At 51.9% G+C, this 23,202-nt stretch overlaps 4 protein-coding genes across 13 annotated transcripts in view; 1 reads left to right on the top strand and 3 right to left on the bottom strand.

Annotated features, from left to right (window-relative positions):
- LOC122384625 (unconventional myosin-XVIIIa-like) overlaps positions 1 to 6,234 on the bottom strand; it is a 43,604-nt gene extending 37,370 nt beyond the window's left edge. The window contains exons 1-5 of the mRNA XM_043372226.1: positions 5,764 to 6,234; positions 4,289 to 4,376; positions 4,026 to 4,123; positions 3,355 to 3,506; positions 958 to 1,009 (exon numbers count right to left, since the gene is read on the bottom strand). Of these exons, the coding sequence (XP_043228161.1) occupies positions 958 to 1,009; positions 3,355 to 3,506; positions 4,026 to 4,123; positions 4,289 to 4,376; positions 5,764 to 5,922 (549 nt within the window). The 5' untranslated portion in view covers positions 5,923 to 6,234. The remainder of the gene's footprint in view (positions 1 to 957; positions 1,010 to 3,354; positions 3,507 to 4,025; positions 4,124 to 4,288; positions 4,377 to 5,763) is intronic.
- Positions 6,235 to 7,481: 1,247 nt separating this feature from the next.
- LOC122384620 (FK506-binding protein 2-like) lies at positions 7,482 to 10,438 on the bottom strand. Its single transcript, XM_043372214.1, has 4 exons — positions 9,834 to 10,438; positions 8,954 to 9,117; positions 8,510 to 8,706; positions 7,482 to 7,679 (listed from the first exon to the last, which is right to left on the bottom strand). The coding sequence occupies exons 1-4, from the start codon at positions 10,001 to 10,003 to the stop codon at positions 7,581 to 7,583; spliced, it is 630 nt and encodes a 209-aa protein (XP_043228149.1). The 5' UTR covers positions 10,004 to 10,438; the 3' UTR covers positions 7,482 to 7,580.
- A 726-nt stretch (positions 10,439 to 11,164) lies between these two features.
- On the top strand, positions 11,165 to 17,549 carry LOC122384581 (exosome complex exonuclease RRP42-like). Of its 9 annotated transcripts, XM_043372166.1 has the most exons (8): positions 11,165 to 11,190; positions 11,442 to 11,458; positions 14,326 to 14,438; positions 14,819 to 15,015; positions 15,423 to 15,588; positions 15,902 to 16,096; positions 16,378 to 16,533; positions 16,749 to 17,549. In XM_043372166.1, exons 3-8 carry the CDS (start codon positions 14,382 to 14,384, stop codon positions 16,848 to 16,850), a joined length of 873 nt encoding a protein of 290 aa, XP_043228101.1. In that variant the 5' UTR covers positions 11,165 to 11,190; positions 11,442 to 11,458; positions 14,326 to 14,381; the 3' UTR covers positions 16,851 to 17,549. The 9 variants fall into 9 exon arrangements, with proteins under 9 accessions (XP_043228101.1, XP_043228109.1, XP_043228086.1 ...); XM_043372174.1 differs by lacking the exon at positions 11,165 to 11,190 and having other exon boundaries at positions 11,442 to 11,487; XM_043372151.1 differs by lacking the exons at positions 11,165 to 11,190; positions 11,442 to 11,458 and adding an exon at positions 11,545 to 11,615.
- Positions 17,550 to 18,072: 523 nt separating this feature from the next.
- Positions 18,073 to 21,919, bottom strand: LOC122384570 (glycogen-binding subunit 76A-like). Of its 2 annotated transcripts, none has more exons than XM_043372112.1 (2): positions 21,161 to 21,919; positions 18,073 to 20,278 (listed from the first exon to the last, which is right to left on the bottom strand). In XM_043372112.1, the coding sequence occupies exon 2, from the start codon at positions 20,245 to 20,247 to the stop codon at positions 18,697 to 18,699; it is 1,551 nt and encodes a 516-aa protein (XP_043228047.1). In that variant the 5' UTR covers positions 20,248 to 20,278; positions 21,161 to 21,919; the 3' UTR covers positions 18,073 to 18,696. The 2 variants fall into 2 exon arrangements, with proteins under 2 accessions (XP_043228047.1, XP_043228055.1); XM_043372120.1 differs by having other exon boundaries at positions 21,218 to 21,919.
- Between the last annotated feature and the right edge of the window lie 1,283 nt (positions 21,920 to 23,202).

The raw sequence follows: 23,202 nt of genomic DNA, 5'->3' as shown, positions 1-23,202 counted from the left end.
CACTTTTTCAGTTCCCCGTCCTTTGACCTTGAATTTGACCTTGAAGTTTGACCTTGATGAAAATGGTTTTCGATGTGCGGCTAGAACTTTCCACGCGCTACATTTTGGTGCCAAAATTTTGAATATCGGACAATATTTAGTTGCACTTTTTCAGTTCCCCGTCCTTTGACCTTGAATTTGACCTTGAAGATTGACCTTGATTAAAATGGTTTTCGATGTGCGGCTAGAACTTAGCACGCGCTACATTTTGGTGCCAAAATTTTGAAAATCGGACAATATTTAGTGGCACTTTTTCAGTTCCCCGTCCTTTGACCTTGAATTTGACCTTGAATGTCAAGGTTTAGGGGTGAATGGGTTCGATTTTCGTGATCCTCATGGTCCAATTGACCTTGGACGAGGTTTTGGCTAAAATCGGTGCTCGTCGCTGGAAAAGTCGCTGGCGACGTCGCCAACTTCACGGACATAAGCTTTTTTGGACCTGGAGTCAAAATGGGTGGACCGATCGGGACGAAAGTGGGACCGTTTGATTCGTCTCCGGCGAGGTAAACTTTTGGTGCTGGCCTCGGTTCGCTCGGTGCTTCGTGGCACATGCTATTCCGCTTCAAAGTTTCGGTGACACGAACATTTTTGTCAAGGCTACAGGTCAACCCGAGGTCACGGGCAAAGCCATACTGGCGGGACACATCGGTAACACCTTGAACCAGTTTCCAGGGGGGTCACCGTCTGCGAGGGGTGCAGGCTGCACGTGCTGGGGTCGGAAAACCGTTTTGACGTGAGGTCCTCTGGCTCAAAGAAATTTTAAGCTATCAACCTCAAAATCGGTTCAATGGTAGTCCCAGGCAAGGCCTCCAAAATAATGCACATTTCATTTGGCTATGGATCCTCCAATTCTGGCCCAAGGCAACGCACGAGCGCTGCCGGCATCTAGTTGTCAGGGCTCCGTCTCGCTGACCTCACCTGATCGGAGCTTGGCGAGGTGATAACGTCATTCGGGCCCCAGTGCTGCCACCTGGAACGGTCGGTGTCACATGAACTCCACTTGCGGGCCACAGACATTCCAAATAGCACCCTCTCGAAGGCAATGTTTTCGGAGGAAATACTGGTTTAACCCGCGCCCGGCTGGGGGTCCTGGATTTCCACGCCCTGCTGGGGGGGGGGTGTTTGAACACCCCCCCTTGTAACTCGGCTCCTGGGCCACGTAGCGATACGCGGAAGGCGGCGTTCGAAAGAGCGTCAAAAATAATGACGAAATCATTTCGGTCAATTTTTTGGTCAGGTCAAAGGTCAGGTCACCAGAGGTCATTGAAGGCAAAATTTCGCCGATTTCCAGGTCGAATGTCGAAAATTTCCAAGAAGCCAACGCATAACTCGGGAACCAATAGAGCTACAGCGCCGCGGAAAAGCGCATTCGATAGCCCTATTAAAGCCCTTTCTGAGTAATTCTCTCAGATTTGACCTAACGTCAACAGTTTTGCCTGCAGGGGGCAAAAATTGCAAAAATAGCCGATTTTTTCGGAAACAGTTTTTCTGCAATAACTTTTGACCCAAGCCTTGTACGAGCTTACTTTTACCGGCATTGTGTTCCTCTCGTCAAGACGCATCGAATGAACTATAAGTTGACCTTGAAAGGTCAACTTGAAAATTTGACCTCAGGTCAAGGTCATGACCTGACCGGAAAGGGTCATGCTGCATATCAGTCGATCCGTATCGTCGAGCTGAACACATCTAAGGCGTTTTCGTCGCTCTAGCATGTCTCTATCAAAAGTTATTTGCGAAAAACGGTTAGATACCATTCGTGACCTAAGATGACCTCAGGGCATAAACAGGGGTCACGGACACCATTTTCATGTTCAGTGTGTCTAAACCACTTGTAATTCGGTGTTTGGGAGTGTTTATAATGTCTTTTGTCCAAAAGAGGCGCATTTCAATTTTCTCCCATTGACTTACAGGGTGATTTTTTTTTAACTGTTAAAAATTAAACGTCAATGGTGGTCCCTAAATCGAAAAATCTTGTGCAAAAAAGCAATGCACGTGATAGATAAATCTGGGACATTTTGTATGGTGTCATGATTTGTCCATTTTAACCGAAGGCCTCGGCCCCAATGGAGCGTGAAAATGTCCCACCAATCGGGCACGCATGGTACACCGCCGTTCAGTAAGGAACGACACAAAACGATGATTTTGAAGCATTGAGGCAGTTCGAAGCATACGATCATCAAGGAGATACCTCAGAAAGACGTTAAATAATGCAGGAACAAGCTTGTAGTCATAAATGACCTTCAAACGGTCCATCTGGCGTATGTGCAACCTCTGAAGAATCAGTCTTCAGGGAGAAACAAAAAACAGCGAATCAGACACCACCAGGGCCGCCAGTAGCAAAATCCTCGACCTGCCTTTTCTAGACTTCTAGTTTTTTGACCCAGGTATGGCAGATATAACAAGAAAACATGGGAAATATCTGGCAGAGCTGAAAATGGGTGATAGGAGCCTTTTCAGTCCGCCTAATGAGCATGGGAGTCCATGGTACTGTTTAACACGTGCTCAGGCGGGCTGATTCGTGTCGATGAGAGAGGGGGTAACTTCAAGCACAAGTAAAATACACGATGGACGTTCCTTCACATCGTGTCTGCATGAAATCAAAATGTCCCAGAATGCTCGTCATGCTGGTATATAATTTTACCATATATATTTGCATTTTAACGCCACTAAACCTCATTACGTTTTAACAAGTAAAAAAAATCACCCTGTATAATGGGGAGGTCGCAAAACTGACCTGACCTTAGGTCATCGATATCAAAATTCTTAGATATACATTTTGTACATGCTATTGCTCTTAGCAATCGCTGAAAGTTTCAAAGCGATCGGTCACTCGGTGTAGCTATGACAGACATTGAAACTTTTTATGAGGTGAGGTCACTTCAAGTGACCTGGTGACCTGACCTTGAATGACCTTGGTCTGAAATTTTCACAACATGTGTAGAATTGATGTACGATAAGTTGTACCAAAAACGGCGGCGCTCCGCGCCGCCGTTTTTGAGATATTCGCGAAAAACCACAAGGGGGGTGTTCAAACACCCCCCCCCCCAGCTGGGCGCGGGTTAAACACGAGTGTAGGGGTGGTAGCAGGAAGAAACTCCACCTAGTTATATTGTCTAGAACGGCATTATCCGTTTACACTTTACAGACATACAATTTCAACTTTGATCGTTAAACCGGGAACTTTTACTGTTCACTATTCAATGAGAATTTAGACAAATGAGCTAACAGCAATGCTGTCCGAGATCGGTGTCAGCTGCAACGTGAAGATGTTGGCAGCTGTGAGCGGTGCTTATTCCATCCGCGTCATTCACCTACCTGTGAGAGGTCGGGTCCGGGCGGTGGTCGTCCGAGCCGAGCTCCAACCGCCGCTGGAGCTGCTGGTTCTCAGCCAGCTGCTCGTCTAGCTGCGCCGTCAGCTCGGCGGCCCGATCCTGCGCCTGGGCGCGGCCCGAGACCAGCTGCTGAACCTGCCGCAGACCGAGTGGGAGACGGGGTGGTCACAGCCGGTCACAGCCGGCCAGAGGGAGGGGAGGACACAAGGGATGGTCACAGCAGGCCGAGAGGAGTGATTAGGTCGAAGGGGACGGTGATAGCCCACAACCCGCCAGAGGGCAGGAAGGAGCAGTTCGCACGGGACAGTCCCCGCTCACAGCCCGCTAGAGGGCAGGGGATGCCGGCCCATACAGGTGAGACAGAGCTCACAGCCCGTTAGAGGGCAGTGGAAAGCGGTCCCTTCGGGCTGGTCACAGCTCACAGCCCGCCAGAGGGCAGGGGAGAGACCCATACCGACCGCTCTCCCGAGATCCGAACCACAGCGCCAGTAGCACAGCCATCGGCAGAAGTCATATTCCTCTGCTTGCTCCATCGCGATGATCTCCCTGAGCCAGCATTACGCCTAATGATGCATACGGCCGTATTCGTACAGCCTATGACTCGCACGGTGACCGTCTGCTGATAGGGGCGATCGGACTCGTTGTCACACATACCTGCCGCTGCAGCTGGTGCAGCTGAAGCATGTACTGCTTGGTGCTGGAGGTGGTGGACACCAGCCGGCTCTCCAGCATCTGACACCGCTGAGAAGCCTCTGAAAACACAGCGTCACGAACTTTAGAACATTAGTTCAGCACTTTCGGCCACAGCTGGATTTATTGACAGCTAAGACCAGGCATTCCTAGCCGCTCACACATGAGAAATGGCCAGGAACTCGCAGCACCAGACTGAGATTCAGATTTCCTCACGCCGTACTGACCTGTTTCCAGCTCTTTGACAGTCTGCACGAGGGTACGGTTTTGTTGGTTCAGATCGTCAATCCAGTCTTCCAGAAGCTCCATCCTATCCTGCAGACACAATGGTTCGATATAATTATCATCGACATAATTATTTTTATCATCATCGCAATCATCACCTTCACCATTATCATAGGCAATTATGCAATGAACATCAACAAGTCCATGAAGTAGCGCAACCAGGGCGGTGTCAGAGGGTCTATCAGGCTGTCAGGTGGCATTGGGCAGTGGGGTGGGCTGACCCCTCTCGATATTTCTGTCAGGGACCCGTACTAAAGAATGCCTAAACACGAGGTGGGATGGCGTCCGGCTCTGGCCAATGCCTAGAAAGAGGGGCCTTTTGGGCTCGGTCGGATGAAATGCCCCTCCCCGCCCCGATGTGATACGAATTCCGATCGGATTACTGCACCGTATCCAGCACCGCCCAGCTGACACAGATAAGGGCTGTGCAGAGTGGAAGGCTGCAGGCACTTGCGAGTTGCAACACTGCGAGGCTGGCCGCTGGGTGATCTGCTAGCTCGACCGAGTACTGTGGGAACTGGAGCGGGCGCTGCCCTGCTTTGTGGTTGGGTTTGTCAGGGTTTAGGCGCACGTCGACAGTCAGAATGTTCTGCGGTCTGCACCCGCTGTGGGAGAAGGGGTGGGGAAGGGCAGTCTTCCTGTTTGTGTGGGACCGATTAATCTGCTGCCTAGAGGCTGGAACGGGCGTATATTTACCATATTGTGGGCCTAGGGGAGGGGCGCGTCGCTACTCAGTTGTGTTACAGTGGGCTGGGGTAGGGGGCGGGCGCTGACATTTAGGTACTTCGTTCTGGGACTGGGGAGGGGGAGCGCATTGCAGAGCTACGGCGGGGTTGGGGTGGGAAGCTGCCATTACCTAGTAGTGGAGCTTGGGGAGGGAAGGCGGCGGGCTCAGTAAGGTTACTGAGGGGATGGGTGAGGGGCGGCGAGCGCTGTTATTATCTCGTTATGGGACTGGATGGCGGGACCGCAGGAGAAGCAGGGCGCTACTGCTCGTTACTGCGGACCTGAGCGGGGAGGGGCTGACATTACCTCGCTGTTGGGCTGGGGGGGGGGGGGGGGGGGACAGGCGCTACTGTTGCGTTACAGCGGGGCTGGATGGCGGGGGTGGGTGGGAGGGTAGCACACTACCGTTGCGATACTGAAGGGCTGCGGTTATGGGAGGGGGGGGGGACGCAACTGTGGAGTTACTGTTAGGCGGGGGCGGAGCGGGGGGAGGGTAGATCCCCTCGTACTGCTCGGTAGACCCCAACCATTGCAGCGCTACCACAGGGCTGGCGGCTGGCGCTGCCATTACCTTGCCGTGCGGCTAGCGGGAGGCGAGGGGAGAGGAAAACCGGTACTATGGAGTTATTGCAGGGCGGGGAGAGGTAGGGCACTACTGCTGCTGCGGGGCCGGCGCAGGCGCTGGCCTTACCTTGCCATATGTAGGTGAGGTGGGGTCACTGTCGAGCCGGGCCATCCGCTCCCGGTACAGCCGCTGGAACTCCTCCAAGATGTCCAGCATGGCGTCCGGTCCCTGGTCACCGACACTACAGCTGCCCGCCTCGCTCGGACACCCGCCCTCGTCACACATGGCGGCGCGCCGCCGCCGCCGCCGACCCGGCCCGGCCGCTCCCAGGCAGACGCGTCGCTCGTCGATGACGTCGACCGACGACGGCCAGCTGGCGGCGGCGCAGAGGGATTCACCGCAGCCCGAGATCGGGCCGGCCCTCACCGCAGCGGCTGAGGACTCAGCGTCGCCGGATCTGTTTACACTTGTGTAGGCGGTGAGCTGATACCGGCGTGGGGGAGCGGGCGAGGCGCCGGGAGGCCGCGGAGCCAAACAAACGCACCCCTGTAGTAGCCGTACCGGATGGTCTGTCGGTCCGCAGGCTCGCGTTCTGCTGAGATATTTTCGTTCCGGACCCGGCGCCCACTGAAGGATGGGCTTCGGCCCCCCGAAGCTGCATTTTAGATAGACCAGAATTCTCAAATGAGCCCCTGTATATGCAAGGGATGGGCAAAATTTCGGGTATCTTCTCTCCTAGAACTGGACAGTGTGACGCCCTTGGCAGCAAAATGCGACCGTGATGTTGATCCAGGATGCTCGAAAACATAGAGTTAGGTAGACCTAGTAAGTTCTATCCTTCGTATAGGAGAAGCAAATAACGAAGAGAAACGACAGGGGGCCAAAGCGATACCCGTCCCCTCTGACGTGTGGGCTGTGGCTAGTAAGAATTCATTCAGATTTTTCACGTTCTCTGTGCAATTTCCCCTTCCCCGCACTCAAGCCCTCATTACAATCACGGTAATTTTCCTCCTTCGAATAACGTCGCTCGCTCAGCACGGCCAATGTCTGTAGTCAGTACCGCACCAGGAAAATGTCAGCGGTCGACGGTCGTGTCGTGGCGCTGACCGAGCCGGAAAACGCGCACGGCGTGCCCGTTGTACCGGACCGGCGTGCCCGTCGGTACCGGAGCGGAGCGGCGATCTTATCGGACCGGTTCGGGTTCACACCGACCCGCGGAGCCGCCAGCCACCACGTGGCCACGTGGCGGGGCGCGCCGGGCGGGGCCTCCCGACAGCCTGTACCCGCGCCGGGACAATGACGGGCAGAACTTGATGAGACACCGGCAGCCTGACTCTGGTGCCAGAGCATAGAGAGGCCAACTTTGTGCAAGAACACCTGGTACCGCGGCACAAACAGCCTGTCCCCGGAGCCGCTGAGAGTGTGACAAACGGAGCCGCCGAGTATTCTATCCATCCATTTCCGACGAAACGCTCTTTTTTTTTACAATACCGGACAATGCGTTGTATTTATCAAGACCCAACAACGTCAAGTAACACGTAAAAATTCGACGAGTACAAATAAATACTCAACGTTGTACATAGGCACACACTGATGGGCAGATCGCACTTTAAAATTGTGTGAAGGGGTACATTCGATACTCCATGATTTAGTGACAGGTCAAATAGGCGCCATAAACCTAATCCAACAACCGTAAGTCAAAATAGCTATAGAAAATATAGCACCGTTTGATATACCATCCCACCTACACCAGCTAAGTGGCAGTCGTTGCCCCTGAGCTAAATATAGGTTATACTTGTCCTCTGCAGAAAACCAAATGATCCTCAGGAGGCTAGCAACGCTGACGCGTTTTAAGTCACGGCATAAAATTTAACAATACCACAGCCCTTCCTGTGTATCCAGTTCCATTTTCATAGACACTACCGCAGTCGCCACATCGCTCGCTAAAGTTCGTCGTGTTTCGGACCAGAAAACTCTTCGTGGGAGATAAAACCGTCCTTATCGGCATCTTCATGCTGGAAAATTTCTTCGATCAGCTTATCCTGTAACAAAGAGCAATGATAATATAATTTGAGGAAAAATATAAGCTATTCGCCAGAAACCTTAGCATCGATAAATCCTGTTGAGGCATATTAGTGGCGGGGGTTTTCCTGAAAACATGGTAAAGAATCATGACATTCAAACTATATCGAAATATATACCGCGGATTTTCGATAAGTGAGCTACGATTAAAAGAGTTAACGACATTTCCGTGGTAAACCAATGGGAAAGAAGCGAAACTAAGATTCCTTAGCACAGAAATCATCCGAAATAATTGGAAACAAGATAATCGATGTGGCAATGTGATTTGACGTCATGGAACGTGACAAAGAGGTTATCAACGAGGTGACAACACCTTTTCATAGCGGTATACTGCACGACATTAAAACACATTGCAAATGTTTATCTTTTAACACTAGCGATCGACTTACGTACAGCATGCGGTTTAGTTAAGCGGTTTAAAAATGTGAATTTTTTGTTTTCACTCATCGATACGATACGACGTGGCGATTTTAATGCCTGGAATCGCCGCAGCTGTCCGTGATGTTTACTTTTGTCTCAGTGAAGTCTCACTCATTTCGCGCTCATATTACGCCGTGACATGACCCGTAAACCATATGTACTATCTTACCGTGTGTGTAACCTGGGTGCAGAATACCCACAATGTGGACGTTCCCTAATAATAACATGAAAACGTTTTGGCTAGCATGAAAACAGTGAACAAACATCGCATCGCAGGAAATTAATATGATCGGGAGACCACAATGAAGACTGATCACACTACAATCACTATCCCACTAACCCCTGCAGACTATGAGCAGATAATTCGCACCTGGTTCTGGAGCATCTCTTCCATCTGACCGTCGGGCATCTCGCCCTTCTGCTGTTCGAGCTGCTGCGTCAGGTAGGCCTGGATCTCCTCGCGGCTGATCATCTGATCATTATCGGCATCCACCATCTTGAAGACGTTCTGTGGCGGCGGCGCCTCGTTGATCGAGAGCAGCTCCACTTCAAAGTGGAGTGTGGCACCTGAGGAGATGATCGTCAGTCAGAACTCAAAGGAAGAGATAAGAAAGAGATAGGGATAGAAAGAGATAGAAAGAGAAGAGATAAGAAAGAGAGATATGTTTTGTAGATCAGTTCCCCATCAAATGCTGTAAATTAAATGCATCTCTATAGGCTTCTGCTATGAGGGAATACACACAACTTGGTGCTGGCCAATGGCTGCAAATGAAATCAGAAAATTGTACAAACCACAATAGTAATGATGTCTCACCTCCAGGAATGACTTCTCCTGCTCCCTGTTCGCCATATCCCAGGCTGGGTGGAACAATGAGCTTCCTCCGTTCTCCAACGCACATATCCAGCAAGCCTTGGTCCCAACCCTTGATCACTTGTCCAACACCTAGCTGGAAGTTGAAAGGCTGCTTCCTGTCCACACTGTCAAAAGAAGATTGTGGGAGATAGATGAAGCTTAGACCACCATCTCAAGGCCCCTCTCACCAGGGCAATTTGTAGGGCTACTGTGGCAAATGGTATCAACTGCCAGCCTGACTAGAAACTTCAGCAATCATTGTCATTGATTTCACCTTATGCCATAGGTAAGTTCCACCTTATGTTATAGGGTGTTCCAGTGCCACACAATAGCACCAGTAAGCTCTAGTAACTAGTAAGCTCTAAATATTATCAGACACATATGCGGCAGAATGGGGAGGGCACCGGGGCACTGTGCCCCCTATGATTTTGGCATTTTGACATTAGCCCTATGGGCATTTCATGGAAAGAATGGGACCAAATCAGCAGCGCCGCCACTTAATTGAAGGTGTTCCGCCGCTACTGATCAGACACCATTCCAATGCCAACAGAAAATACCTGAAAGCCTTTGGTTATCCAACAGGAACCAATTGCAACCACAATCATTTACCAAGGTCCACATTTGCCTGACGTTACTGTTTGCAATGGCAATTTAAGTATATATGTGATGAATTGTTCCGATGCTCATAAGCGTAATATCTACCTAGGCACGTAGGTACCTACTTATTTTATTGGAATTTGAATTACAAACATCCCTACCTAACACTGATCATTTTCAAATGCTTGTCCACAAATAAAAAATAAATGCAACATGGAACACTGCCACGTAGGTGTATAATTACCTGGAATCAAACTTTGTGCCATCCTCAAGAGTTCCAGTGTAGTCCATTGAAAGCATATCCCCATTCTTTGATAGCTTCTCACACTCATCAGGCTTAAATAATGTTTCAACCTTCAGCTCTTCAGCGTTTCCAATAACAGCAACAGCCAGGAGAAATATTACTGTCTTCATTTTTTGTGACACTTGTAATTTATTATTTTTGGGCGTGGGGAAGAAAGCCCTTTCAACAGTAAATCAAAATTTTACCAGTGGATTTCACTGGATTTCCGCTCCCCAGCGTATTGCCAACAAAATGCACCGCACGAACCCGACACCTCAAAATTTGACCAGTTGCCACGACAACTGTCGTGTTATTACCAGATCTAGTATATGACTTGTTTTCATCTAGTTTTCATCACATAATCTAAACGCGGTTCATTTACACGGTCAATGAAAATACATTATTTGTGAAAAGGGAAAAAATAAGCACAATTAGCCATAATAAGCAATTTTAAACCTTAATGATTCTGCTTTTATGTAAATTATAAAATCGCAGTCGGCATTTCATCATAATACTAATTAGTAGGAAATAGGGATTCCAGAAGTTCATCTGTCTGTGAAACTGGTGTTAAATTGGCGCTCGTATTCAGAGGGCTGTTCACGGGCCCTGTGTGCGGTTGGACCGCACACAGCCTCCAAGCTCCGCCCACTGCGTCCCTACGTCAGCCTTGCGTCACCGCACACAGCGATCGCTGTGGCCGGTCGGGACTGGCCACAGCGGACCGTCCACCGCACGCAGCCGTGACGTCAGAGCCGCCTACCCATCCCCTACCCCCACGCCTGCTGGACGTACCGCACACACCGCACGCAGCAGTGTGCGGTGCCCGTGAACACCCCTCAGCCAGAGTGAAAAATGTCAAGTGACTAAAAACAGTTTTTAAAAAAGGCTCTCAAAATATCATTATAGCCTTGCAGTTTCCAGTAAGAGACTGGTTTCCACTTTGACTGGTTTCGCTTCAAATTACACACTGCTACCCACTGGGTACCCCCAGGGTACCTTTCTATTGCAACGTTCAAGATACAAGGAGCCAAGATTTGGATTTTTTAAAGTCACCGTTGTCGCTCAATGCTGCTTTTTTCTGAAAAGCCAACTACGCAATTTTGGAATTAGATTGCATGATATCGTTTCTGTTTCATTCGTCCAATATTTGCTGATTTGTTAGACGGCTACGATGGCAACTATATATGGCCTTGGATGGCAGTAAAATAGCAGTGCCTTTCTGGCATCCCTGAAGACTGTTTTATGGTACATTCATGGTGTGGCTGTTACAAAGAAGTGTTCATTCTGGGTAGCGCTTCTCTGCCCTCATTGGCTTATACTGAGGGGTGTTCACGGGCACCGCACACTGCTGCGTGCGGTGTGTGCGGTACGTCCAGCAGGCGTGGGGGTAGGGGATGGGTAGGCGGCTCTGACGTCACGGCTGCGTGCGGTGGACGGTCCGCTGTGGCCAGTCCCGACCGGCCACAGCGGTCGCTGTGTGCGGTGACGCAAGGCTGACGTAGGGACGCAGTGGGCGGAGCTTGGAGGCTGTGTGCGGTCCGACCGCACACAGCGTCCGTGAACAGCCCTCTGGTTCGCGCCTGAAGGACAACATCTCATTGACCAATGAGAAGCGGTGAATCACGAGCCAGGCAGCAGCGTGGTGATAAAAAATAACACTGAACAGATCGCCACGTGCTGTGCAAATACTATTCGCACGTTTCATAAACTTCAGGCTTACTTTGGGCTATAGCTATAGTGCCTGTTTGTGTGTTGTTTGTGTGTGCTGAGTTGGATTCCTAAATATTTCTGCATTCATTTTAAAATTCATTCACTGGACATCAGCTTTGTGACTCATGCTAAGGTCACGAAGGCATGCTACAGAATCCGTCTTGGGTAACACCAATACCTACCAAGACCTTTGGCCTTGATGTGGCCTAAATAATGCCACATCTTGTGCTTCCTAGGCATCTTTCTGGGGAGTGGGATCAGGATCCTAATCCGAGGGGATGGGAGCGTTTGTTTAGGGTAGCTTGAGTCTATAGACCGGATGCCGTTGAAAACGGCGCCGAAAGTCATATTTGGTCCTGCGACTATTGAAAAGTTCTCCCCCTCTCGATGCCTTTTACACAGTGATTGTCACTTGGTTTGTGTAGGTAAATTTCAAGAGCCTTGATCAAGTCACCCCAGGCGCCTTGTTTTCACCGTCATCCTATAGACCAGGGTATATCAGGCGGAACTATGGTCAAGCGTGCCCATTTTTGGGAACGCATTTTCGTTCCCATGTTTGGGAACGATAAACCCAAATATGGGAACGCCATGTAGGCATTGTTTAAAACAAGAAAAAGAACCGTTAAATGACGTCCAAAAAATATAAAACGATCGTGAACCGCCTGATATTGGTCTCAATATTGTTGGGAAAGAGTTTGATATTGTAAGGCCCATCGTAGCTTCAAATCGTTCCTCTATTTCTAAAGCATTCCACCGCCCGGGCCGAGTGCCCAGATTTGGGAATGCTCTCGTACACTGGCGCTGCAAGCGTTCCTTATTATAGGAACGGCGTACCCAAAATTGGGAACGATTTCACCGACGCCTTTCACGGGTTCTTTTCATTAACAAGCATCACATCCAATGCCGCAGGTTATTGTTAACGCAACAATCATAAGATGACCTTTCCGGCAAGACCGCCGCATGTTTCACCGGGTCTTCTGCGCTCTTATTCCCGTCGATCCCGCAGCGGGCACGCCCCCTCTGCAGGATTACGTAATTCACAACGCTCAGCGATGTTCAACAAGGTCTTCCATATCTATATCCACCGTCCGCGCCGAGGGTGGAGACATGTCAAGCACCTGTCTGTTTAACACTGATGGTTGACGAGCACAACTAAGTATCCAAAAATGGGAACGCTGAGATGTTTCACTCTCAAAACACCTAGTCCCGATGAAAATCTAGTTTTTTCCTTTCTTAATGAGAGTAAGTGGCAAAAAGCCTGGTAGGATGGGCACGAGAAATGATCAAAATCAGCATAAAAATTATAAATAAGCCACACAGGGCGACCTGCATAAAAGAAATTCCCCCAAAACGGTCGTGCTTAAAAATACCGAAGGCAAAAATCACGCTCATGACGCTCCTTAAAAGCAACGCTAAACAGCTAGCATCCAAATAAAATACGTCTTTCAGGGTTGATAAAATACAGCTGAATAATTTTCAACCACTTAAACTGAGTTTACAAAAGTAGTTCGGTAAATTCACTCACGTTCCACGCGGTCGTCCACCCCGACACCAAAAGTCAACAATATTACCTCGGGACCGTCCGCGTCTTCGCTTGCATTTGTCAGCATCTGGTGTCGATAGTATGAAAGTTCATAACCAGGCGAAAATTATTATACTTTACCTCAAACTAAAATAATGCTTCATTTTCCTTAAAATTGCATGTTAAATGTCGTATAACCCATATTTCCACCATTCTGTCATTTTTAAAAAATCATTAAAAATATCATTCCACGGTCAATTTCCTTGTTCCACGGTCAGATTAAAGATAACTTTATGGAGATTTAGTAGATACTTTAATTAGCGTGCACTTTTTTGAGACGTGATGCACTTATGAGTTTTAGTGGGCGAACGGCCGAAAAATTGCCTTCCGTTCTCATAAATGGGAACGCCCGTTCCCATATTTGGGAACTCGGTTCCCAAAAATGGGAACGTTCCTATATTTGGGTACTCATGACCATAGTTCCGCCTACTGATATAGATGTTCTGTATACCTTGGTTAAAGTTGCTGCTTCTGAGGAGCCTGAATTTGATGAGCCCTCACTGTTTCCTTCAGTAAAGTTAATGGGTGTATGATATATGTATCTTGTTAAGGAAATGTTTCTGTCCCCAGGCGCCTTGTTTTCACCGTCATCCTATAGACCAGGGTATATAGATGTTCTGTATACCTTGGTTAAAGTTGCTGCTTCTGAGGAGCCTGAATTTGATGAGCCCTCACTGTTTCCTTCAGTAAAGTTAATGGGTGTATGATATATGTATCTTGTTAAGGAAATGTTTCTTTCAGTGTAAAGAAAGGCATGCTAAGGAATCCAGATAGGTATTAAGAGTTTCTGAAAATGTGAAAATATGGGGAGTATGCCCATCACAATAAGTCATTTCATTCTTTTGTATCTGCTAGTGCCTAGTGGCCTTGAGCAAAGAGCACTACTGCAAAGCTATTGCCCTGATGGTGAATTAGAACATTTTTATCTGTTGTTAAAGCTTGTTTTTCTTTGTTTTATTTTTGTTGCATTGTGTAGGTAGGTATAATTGCCAAGCTAGACTATGCATGGTCCCCCAGAAAAGTTATGTGTGTCGCCCATCAATTTTGGTGCATCTGGTTTTACCAGGTCTTGCTTGAAGTGGGTATGTACTTGCAGAGCAGCCTTTTGCAATGGAAATTCAGTTATGTCTTTCTGTGGTGTTAATGATTTATTCTATGCAGGTTGTTGGAAAAAACTCATGGTAATGTGTTGAAGATAAAGGACAGAACTATTAAATATGGCTGAAGTTCTTTTGAGTGAGGCTGAGAAGATATTTCTTATTCATGGAATACAGGTGATAATTGCTTGTTTTATTAAACTTAGTTTACTTTTTAACTTACTTTTATTAAACATGTTAAACTGAAATGACTTAGGTTACTTTTCATTTGATCATGTGACTATGAAGCATTACTTATTTCAGAAAGTTGAATCAGCATATAAAAACACCTCATGTAACTAGTACAGTAGTTTAAGTTGCTAAGTGTCTTCAGTTATACCAATTGAGGCTTGAACCAAATTATTGCATAAGTGATGGGATGGTTTGAGGTTTTAATGGAAAACTGTCAATTTCAAAAGAGAAAAACACATTTGAAATTATTGTTATGCAAACTTAAATGATGTTCATTTAAGTAGTTGTGAGTGGAGACCAGACATCGAGAGCGCGCGGCGTTGCAGGAGGACCACCGGACGGACGGACGGCGGCGGCGCGACTACCGTCCCATGGAGCTGGAGACGGGCCTGGTGACGCACGCGGCCGGCTCGGCCCGGCTCCGGCTGGCCACCACCGACGTCCTGGTCGGCGTCAAGGCAGAGGTGGGCGAGCCGCTGCCGGAGCGGCCGCGCGCCGGACGACTCCAGTTCTCCGTCGACTGGTGAGGCAGGGCTGACTGGTGAACAGCTCACTGTGTCTGGCTCCACGGTCCTGACCTGGTCCTGCGGCCCCATCTATCCCAGTCAAATCACCCTTCACCTCACTAACCGTTTTCGAGCCCAGTCACCCCGTTCCCCCGTACCGCCGCCATCCTGCCACTACTACCCTAAAATTACGCAAAGATTCAAGATAAATGCAATGTTGCGTACGACATACCGATACCCCGCCAGCTGAGGTACCGTCATTGCGCCGCTCCTTCCAGCCTGTGGTCCGCCATTACGAATGTTGGATATTCTCGAGTTGCTTGTCACTCATTTTGCGGTCGTTGTGGGTGCAATGTGTGTGATTCGGTACCGTCTCCAGTGAGCTGGTCTGTGGTTGTTTTTGACTCGAATTTGTCCCCACCAGCTCGGCCAACGCCTCTCCCGAATTCGAGGGTCGCGGCGGCGAGGCGCTGGCGGGCAGCATTGCCAGCTGCCTGACGCGGGCCTACGCCAGCCCGTCGGCGCTCGACCTGCGGCCGCTATCCATCGTGCCGGCCCGCCAGTGCTGGATACTCTACGTGGACATACTGGTGAGAGGACCGCAGCGGCCCCCGCGGCCGGCCCACCTCCCTCGGCCACTTTCTGTCTGGCATCGCACCGTTTCCCTTCCGATCCCGGCTTAGAGTGGCACTGGGTTTGTCTGTTCTGCGGCAACTTGAAGGTTCCGAATAGTTACTGCTGGGAATGGCCTGAAACGATTTTACGGACTCTATTTCAAACTTAATTGCACGACTCGCGCTAGATGTGGCGGTTGGTGGTAAGTGTGCCCAGCTCCGTTACTGTGCCCGGCGACTCGTCCCCCGACCCTCAGCCAGCCTGAGTGCCCTTCGGTCCGACCGGCAGATCCTGGAGTGCGGCGGCAACCTGTACGACGCCGTCTCGTGCGCCGTGAAGGCGGCTCTGTTTAACGCCCGCGTGCCCGAGCTGGACGTCAGCAGTGCCGACAGCGGCCGGGTCGACGTCGAGCTGTCGGACGACCCCTTCAAGTTGCTGCGGCTCGATGTGGAGAATGCGCCCTGCCTGGTCACTCTGCTGCTGGTGAGTGCACTGGTGTCATGTCTGATCGTGCAAAGAGACTGGCACAAATTATAGATCGTTTAATTTTACAACAAACCTACTTGGTTGACCGATTGCTTGTCTGTGAAATCCGGCAATGCAGAAACTATAAGAGCTACCTATAAGAGAAACTATTACTATCCGCTTGGTGTGGATCCGTTCACCTGCTTGCGTCCCGCCGTCCGGCAAGTGGACAGTGAGTGTAACATCGTGGGCCCGACTCGGTCGGTGGCTGATATTGTTCCCGTCCCGCCCGTTTGCAGGTGGACAGCGAGTGTATCGTGGACCCGACCCAGGAGGAGGAGGCCTGCAGCAAGGCCTCCCTGGTGACGGCGGTCACCGCTGGCGGCCTGGTGACCGCCGTCACCAAGGCGGGCCGAGGCAGTTTCCACCCGACCACCGTCGCCAGCGCACTAGAGGTCAGCTCTTCCGATCGTGTTTTTTTTTGTAATATGGTGTCGGCACTGCAGTTGAAGCTCTCAGTACATATTACGTTGCATTTTTTCCACTAGCTACGTTCAGCGTCCACTAATCTTCTGTTCCTGTGGATCTCATTACTCAATCCATCCACGATTTGTCGTTCTGGGCCTGTTCGTGTTCACCGAGCTGCCTGCTCCGTGTGCTCTGTCGACAGATGGCGGCCGAGCTCGGCGCCGTGCTGAACCGGACACTGACCGAACAACTGCAGGTCGAGGAACAGATCGAGGACCGCCAGATCCGCGGCTTCCTCGGCTGAGCGGCGCACCCTGCCGGCGCGTGGCTCCGGGCGCCTGACCGACCAGGAGGATGAGCCTCCAATCCTGCGGCTGTGGCGCAGCAACCTGCCGGTACCGGGCGCCCTGGGAGCTATGTAGTAGTGTGCAGAGCGGCCAGACTCCAACTCCGCGGCTGTGGCGTGCCCCGCCGGTGTGCGGCACCGGGCGCCAGGGCGACCGCGTGCAGAACGGTCGGAGTAGGATTCCTCGGCCGAACGGTCCGATTACATCTCCGCGGCTGTGGCGCACTGCCATTAGGTGATGTGTTTGGAACTCATCGAACTCATTGGGTGATGTGTTTGGAACTCATCGAACTACCTACGTGCAGTGTGTGGGGAACACAGTATTTCGAAAACCGTGCAGCACTTCCATCATCACGCGCTTATGCCGCCTTTTCACAGCTGCGGTTACGAGTATTGTTTTCGAGGGCGTTAAACATGCTGTTCCATCCATTCCAGCATCTTTAATCTCGAAGTGGTGTAGGAACTGAAATACAACTGTAGCTAGTGTGTACACATGTCTGAAATGTGTTGCTCGCGTGTTTCCTAATGCGTAACATGTGCCGTGTGTTGCCAATTTACATGTACCACGCAGTGCTGGGAACTTGAGTGTGCTGACTGCTGATTGTACTGTTTTGAATTGTTTTGAAAGAATTAATAATGAGAAAACAGGAACGCTGATATCGCTTTTACTCTTCTGAGTGACCTGCGGGCTTTCTGTAAAGCTAATGTGAGCTATATGTGACATACGATTCGTAGGGCATGGCGTATGAAAGTCTCTGTGGTAGACTACTACTCTCTCATTTTGTTCCCGAAGAAACATGCAATTCCTGCAAAAATTAAGATAGAAAGTGAGATTGACCTCTCCCAAGTACAACACTATTTTTGAAGTCCGATTCTACACATCGAACCAAATGAAAAACCCGTTCGGCTACAAACAAAAAGGTTTGATAAACCTGGCGTGCCTGGCACCGCTTGAGCCGTTCCAGCGCCGCTCCGTTCCAGTGTGCTGTAATTTATCCGATTCCATATAGTATACAACTCTCCCACCACGTTAGCTACCAATAATCTTCTACATATGATGACGTCCCTCCCAGACGGCCACGGTAGTGGTGGTCCGGACTATTAGGCGGGATTTACGGTCACTGGCTCGTTCTCAGCTGTCACCCGTACAATAGGCAGGCACCTCCAAAAGAGCTCCGAACACTGGTCACCCTGTTGTATTGAACTAGGAATACACTCATTAACTATTCGTAATATTTCGTGGCAGCTCTCCATTGCTATGCAATATGCATGGTATGCGTCACTGTTATTTGCTTGGCATTAAAGCTCTGAGGACAACAACGCTGTAACACAATGTATGCTGGATTAGGAAGCCTGCGCGGACAAGCTAGGCCTCCTCTCGCCGTCCGTCCTTTGGCGCTCGCAGTGGGCCGCCGCCGGCCACAGTCCCCTTCAGACACCAGGCCAGCTGTGCGCTCGGCCAGTTCAGCCCTGTGCTATCACAGTTCACGTCATCGACAAACCCGGCGCGGCCACGACCCGGTGAGACCGGCACAACAGACAACAACGCCGTCCGCGAGCACATACACACACACACAGCCAGATCACTGGCCAGATCTGAACGCTTGGCAGCGGGTCGGTCGCCGCACCGACTCCGGCGGGCGGGTGCGGGCCTCCCTGGAGAGGAAAGATACCGACTGGTGGCGGTCCACAGCCCGCCCGCCGCCCGCTGGGTGGGTGGAGAGCCGGTGCCCGCTCTCCACTCGCCTCAGCGCAGCGTCGCCGAGCCGGCGGTGTCGCCGGCCGACCGCTGCCAAGCGAAGGGTCAGAAGCGCGACGCGCCCCAGCTATCGGGCGGCGCCGGCCGCTGCAGCGCGCACAACACCGTGTAGTCGTTGCCGTGGTTGTTGTCCCAGAACTCCTGTCCCAGACAGCGGAACACAATGGCAAAATGTAGCCGCTGGCCGGCCGCCAGCGTGCTGCAATACAGGGTGAAGTGGAACCGGTCTGCGAACCCGTCACACGAGCCCTGCACGTAGCTGGCGGTCGCGTCCGACCAAGTGCGCCACTCGTCCAGCGTGTAGCGCACGCACACCGACTTGTAGTAGTCCATGTTCAGCACGCGCACCACGCCGCGCACCGACCAGTCCTCCTGGTGGGTGGTGACTCCGATCAGACACACCTTGTCTCGGCGCAGCCGCTCCTCGAAGCCCAGCCCGCTGGAGGGCTGCAGAAACATGGGCACCAGCTGCCGCTGGCCAACGGGCTCGGCGCCGCCGAACCGCGGGCCCAGGCCGAACAGCGGCGAGTCCGGCGATCCGGCCAGCAGCTCCGAGTCGGCGCCGGGGAGCGCCGAGCGCGGCACCGCCGGCGCCTCGTCGCGGAACGTGCGGATCTGCTGCAGCTCCAGGCCCAGCGCGTCCGCGAACCGCACGTACTTCTTGCGGCCGGGCGTGAGCGGCGGCGTCTTGCTCGACTTGAGTGAGGAGCTGCGCTTCTTGAACTGGTCCGGCGCGAGGAACTCTGAGGACGACACGCCGCTCTCCGAGCCGGTGGTGGTGTCGTCGTCCTGCGGCGACCCGATCTCGGCGCCGTCCCCGCCGTCCGGAGCGGCGAGCTCGGTCTCCGCCGGCCGACAGTCCTGGCCGGCCGCCGGCTGCTCCAGCTCGAGCTCGAGCAGCTGACAGCCGCGGCTGAGCAGCTCGCCGATATCGAGCTCGTCGGCGTCCGTCAGGGCGTCCTCTGTGTCATCATCGGGCGCCTCCGGGAGGTCGGCGGCGGCCGGCGGCGGACAGAGCTCTTCGGAGGGCATCTCGGCGCCCTCCTCCTGACAGGTGAGCAGCCAGGCGTCCACCTTCTCACTGGGACTCTGCTGGGGCCGGCTGGTAACGTGGCGCGCACCCACCGGCACCGCGCCGGCCAGCGGGTTCTCGTACAGGTGGCGGTCCGGGCGGGGCTCAACATCGCCGCAGTCGCCGGCGGCCGGCGCGGCGGGCTGTGCGGCGGACTGGCGCAGGCCGTTCTCAGCGGCAGCCGCCCCCGGAGAGCGGTCCCCGCTGCCGTCCGTCCGGTCGGCCGGCGAGGTGAGCGCGCAGCCCGTGTCGCCGCCGCCGCCGCCGTGTCCGGCCGCCGGCGCCGCTGTGCCGCCCTCCAGGTCATACTCGAAGAAGGCGTCCGCGTCGGCGGCGTCGGCCAGCGTGCGGCTGCGGCGCGGCCCGTCGGTGATGACGGCGGCGGCCGGCGGCCCCGTGGCGGCCGACTGGAGCGCGCCGTCGGCGGCCACCGTGTGACACGCGGAGCGCAGCAGCGCCAGACACAGCGGCGTGCCCGGCTCTCGGTCGCTGTCGGACGGGTCGCCAGGGCCGGCAGCTGCCATGGACGCCGATCGGCTCAGCGCTGACCGCCATCTGTCGGCAGAAAATAGACGAAACGTGAGAGCATTATCTGCGGAGAGCAAAATGATCTCGACACATTTTTTTCACGCATGCATTTGAAAAAAAACTTCATAAAAAAGAATGGCATATCGCTGACCACCTGAAAAAAGATATTGGTCGAAGACGATATTGAGCAATCTACCTTCAAATTTGACCTCACATCAAGCCGATCACATAACCGAGCGTCGGAGGCGGTGGTCTACGCCAGCCGATTTGCATACACACAGCCAGATCGTCTTCACAGCTTTGAACTGCAATAATAGAAGCACAAAACCGAATAATGTTAAGAAATGTGAATGACGCCACATGTGACATGAGCCCTGTTTCACGGCACGCCGCTAACACTCAATAGCGCACTGCGCTTTCGGTTTCCATGGAAACATCAGCGGACTCGGACGCTCACGAGATTTGCTGATGTTTCCATGGAAACCGAAGGCGCAGTAGTGCTAGTGAGGGCCAGCGGCAGCCGTGAAACACGACCATGGCCTCAGTTGCATAATGCAGAGGCCCCCAGCCACGTTCGCCAGTCCAAACACGAATGCTGGTTTGCAAGTTAAAATTAGTGACTAGTGGCAAATGACTGCAGCTGAATTTTTACATGCTGGCATGCAACCAAATTCACCGGACCTCTGACTACCTACCACTGCCAATCAAATGTTCGCAATGTTGTGAAAATAGGGGCCTGTGGCGAGCGATGCCAGTTCCAGCCAATTCCATCGGCAATGCGCGCCAAATTTCTGCTACCCACATACACCTGATAGAAAAGTACATCACCCCTCCCGCAGCACTAGCCGGGCCGGAACTGTGCCGCGTCGCCAGAGGTACCGGCCTGCGGCAGCCGTCGCCCGCACTGACCTGCCGTCGACCACGACGCCATTGCCGCGCTGACCCGTCGGCCGCGACCACACTCACCCACCGCCGTCGGTCGCGCCGCACTAGTCCAGTGACCGGGCCGACCTTGCCTCGCCAGCTGATGCACGCGCGCAGACGCCGACGAACAGACACGTGACCACGGCGCTGGCGCGGCGGCGGGCTCACGTGACCAGCCGGGCCGATCGACCTGGCAGTCGGCAGAGGTCGGCCGGCCGCGCGGCTCGTCCGGCAACAGATGGGCGCCGATGAGCCGACGCCGACGCCGCCTGTGTTCGGTGATCTATCCATTCGTCAACGTGTCATCGCTGAGCGCAACAGCACAGGGTTAAATCTCGCCCATTGGGCGAAACGACCTGAAAAATATGCATAGAGCTATATAGTCAGCGATAGTCGGCGTCGTGAGGGGGGGGGGGTATACACGTGCCCTGAGGGTTTTCCGCGAATAGGCATCCCCAAAATGGCGGCGAATACACCTTTACCGCATAAGCTGGAGAAGTTCAGCCATAGGTCATCTAGGGTCAGACCGTCAAGGTAAGCAAGTGACCTCACCTCAAAGTTCGAGAAAAGGCAAAGGCTCGCTCTAGCTACACCGCATTAAAGATTGCTCTGAAACTAGCAGCGATTGCTAAGCAACTAAGTTTGGCAGGCAAGATGAATGCAACGTTTTTTTGTTGTTTATTGGGGCTTTAGGGCGCGTCGACTGCAAAGGTCATTTTGCGCCCATAACGTCGCGCTAGTAAAACAAGTGTTTCAAAAGAAGAAACTTTCTAGATATCAAGACTAGAAAGTAAAAGACTTTACAAAAAAGACAGGGTAAAATAAAACAACGCAAGAGCGTCGTAAAAGACAACTGACTAGACAAGAAGACTAGAGAGGATTTGGGTCAGGTCGAATAAATCGCTTGGAATTTGACTGCACGGATAAAGGAAAAGATGTTGCCAGATAAAACCCAGGGTGACTCGTCACCCAGCAGGTGGCGGACAGTGGTACCCGGAGCGATGCGGCCGAGGTAGCGTGTCCGGTCTGGTTCTAAAAGTGGACAAGATAAGAGCACGTGAGCGACGGTAAGAGGCGCGGAACAACCGTTGCAAATGGCCTGCTCGTCTCCGCGGAGGAGGTGGCCATGCGTGGCATATGTATGGCCGATTCGGAGCCTGCACAAGATCACCTCGTTGGACCGGTTGTCTTGCAAGCAAGACCTCCATGGCTCCAAAGTCGGCTTCACCTCACGGAGCTTTCCGCCTCCACGTAGGCTCCACTCTGCCTGCCACTCAGAGATAACCCGCGCGGGGCTGGGGTCTCCAGCCGAACGCGCGGGGCTGGGGGGGGGGGGGGGTAAATTTACCCCCCCCCCTGTTATCTCCCGAACTAATGGTCCGATTTGGAAAATTCAAACCCCAATCAAAAGATCTCATCACGAACAACTAAAAACATGTACTTAATTTTAAGTTTGAGGTCAAGGTCAAGGTCAGGTCAAGGGTACAAATTGCAAGTTCCTACAGTATCGGCCTTGCACCGTAGTTGCCGAAGAATGGAGTCATGGACTGAGACTGATCGCCCAAAACGTGTTCTTAGGCTACCAAGACAATATTCGTTGCAACACAATATCATTCAGAGGTCAAGGTCAAGGTCAGGTCAGGTCAGGTCAGGTCACCAAAAACAAAATATAGAAAGGGCATGTGCGACACATGTTTTATGGGTCATTTTACTCATAGAATTCAATAGGCACACTCAATAAGTGATATGGACCACCTCTGGATGAATTTCAGGTCGAGGTCAGGTCAAGGTCAGGTCAAGTGAGGTCAAATTTTGAAGTTGGTTGTTAAGGTCTAAAAAGGTGTCTATCTGATGCAGTTTTTCACGGCGAATCGACTGGTGCTATTTTTGTTTCCGTACGAGGTATAGAACTTCCAAAAAAGTCATTTTGCAAAATTTTTGTGTGTCGTGACGTCATACAATTTTGAATAACTCCCACATTTTTGAACCGATTCTACTAAAACTTGGTATGTAGGTGCACATAGACC

The sequence above is a fragment of the Amphibalanus amphitrite genome, unplaced genomic scaffold, assembly GCF_019059575.1.
Source record: "Amphibalanus amphitrite isolate SeventyFive unplaced genomic scaffold, NRLGWU_Aamphi_draft 000014F_arrow, whole genome shotgun sequence".
In the NCBI taxonomy this organism is placed as follows: Eukaryota; Metazoa; Arthropoda; class Thecostraca; order Balanomorpha; family Balanidae; genus Amphibalanus; species Amphibalanus amphitrite.
The sequence above is the reverse complement of the archived record's forward strand: the minus strand, read 5'-3'. Positions and strand labels throughout refer to the sequence as shown.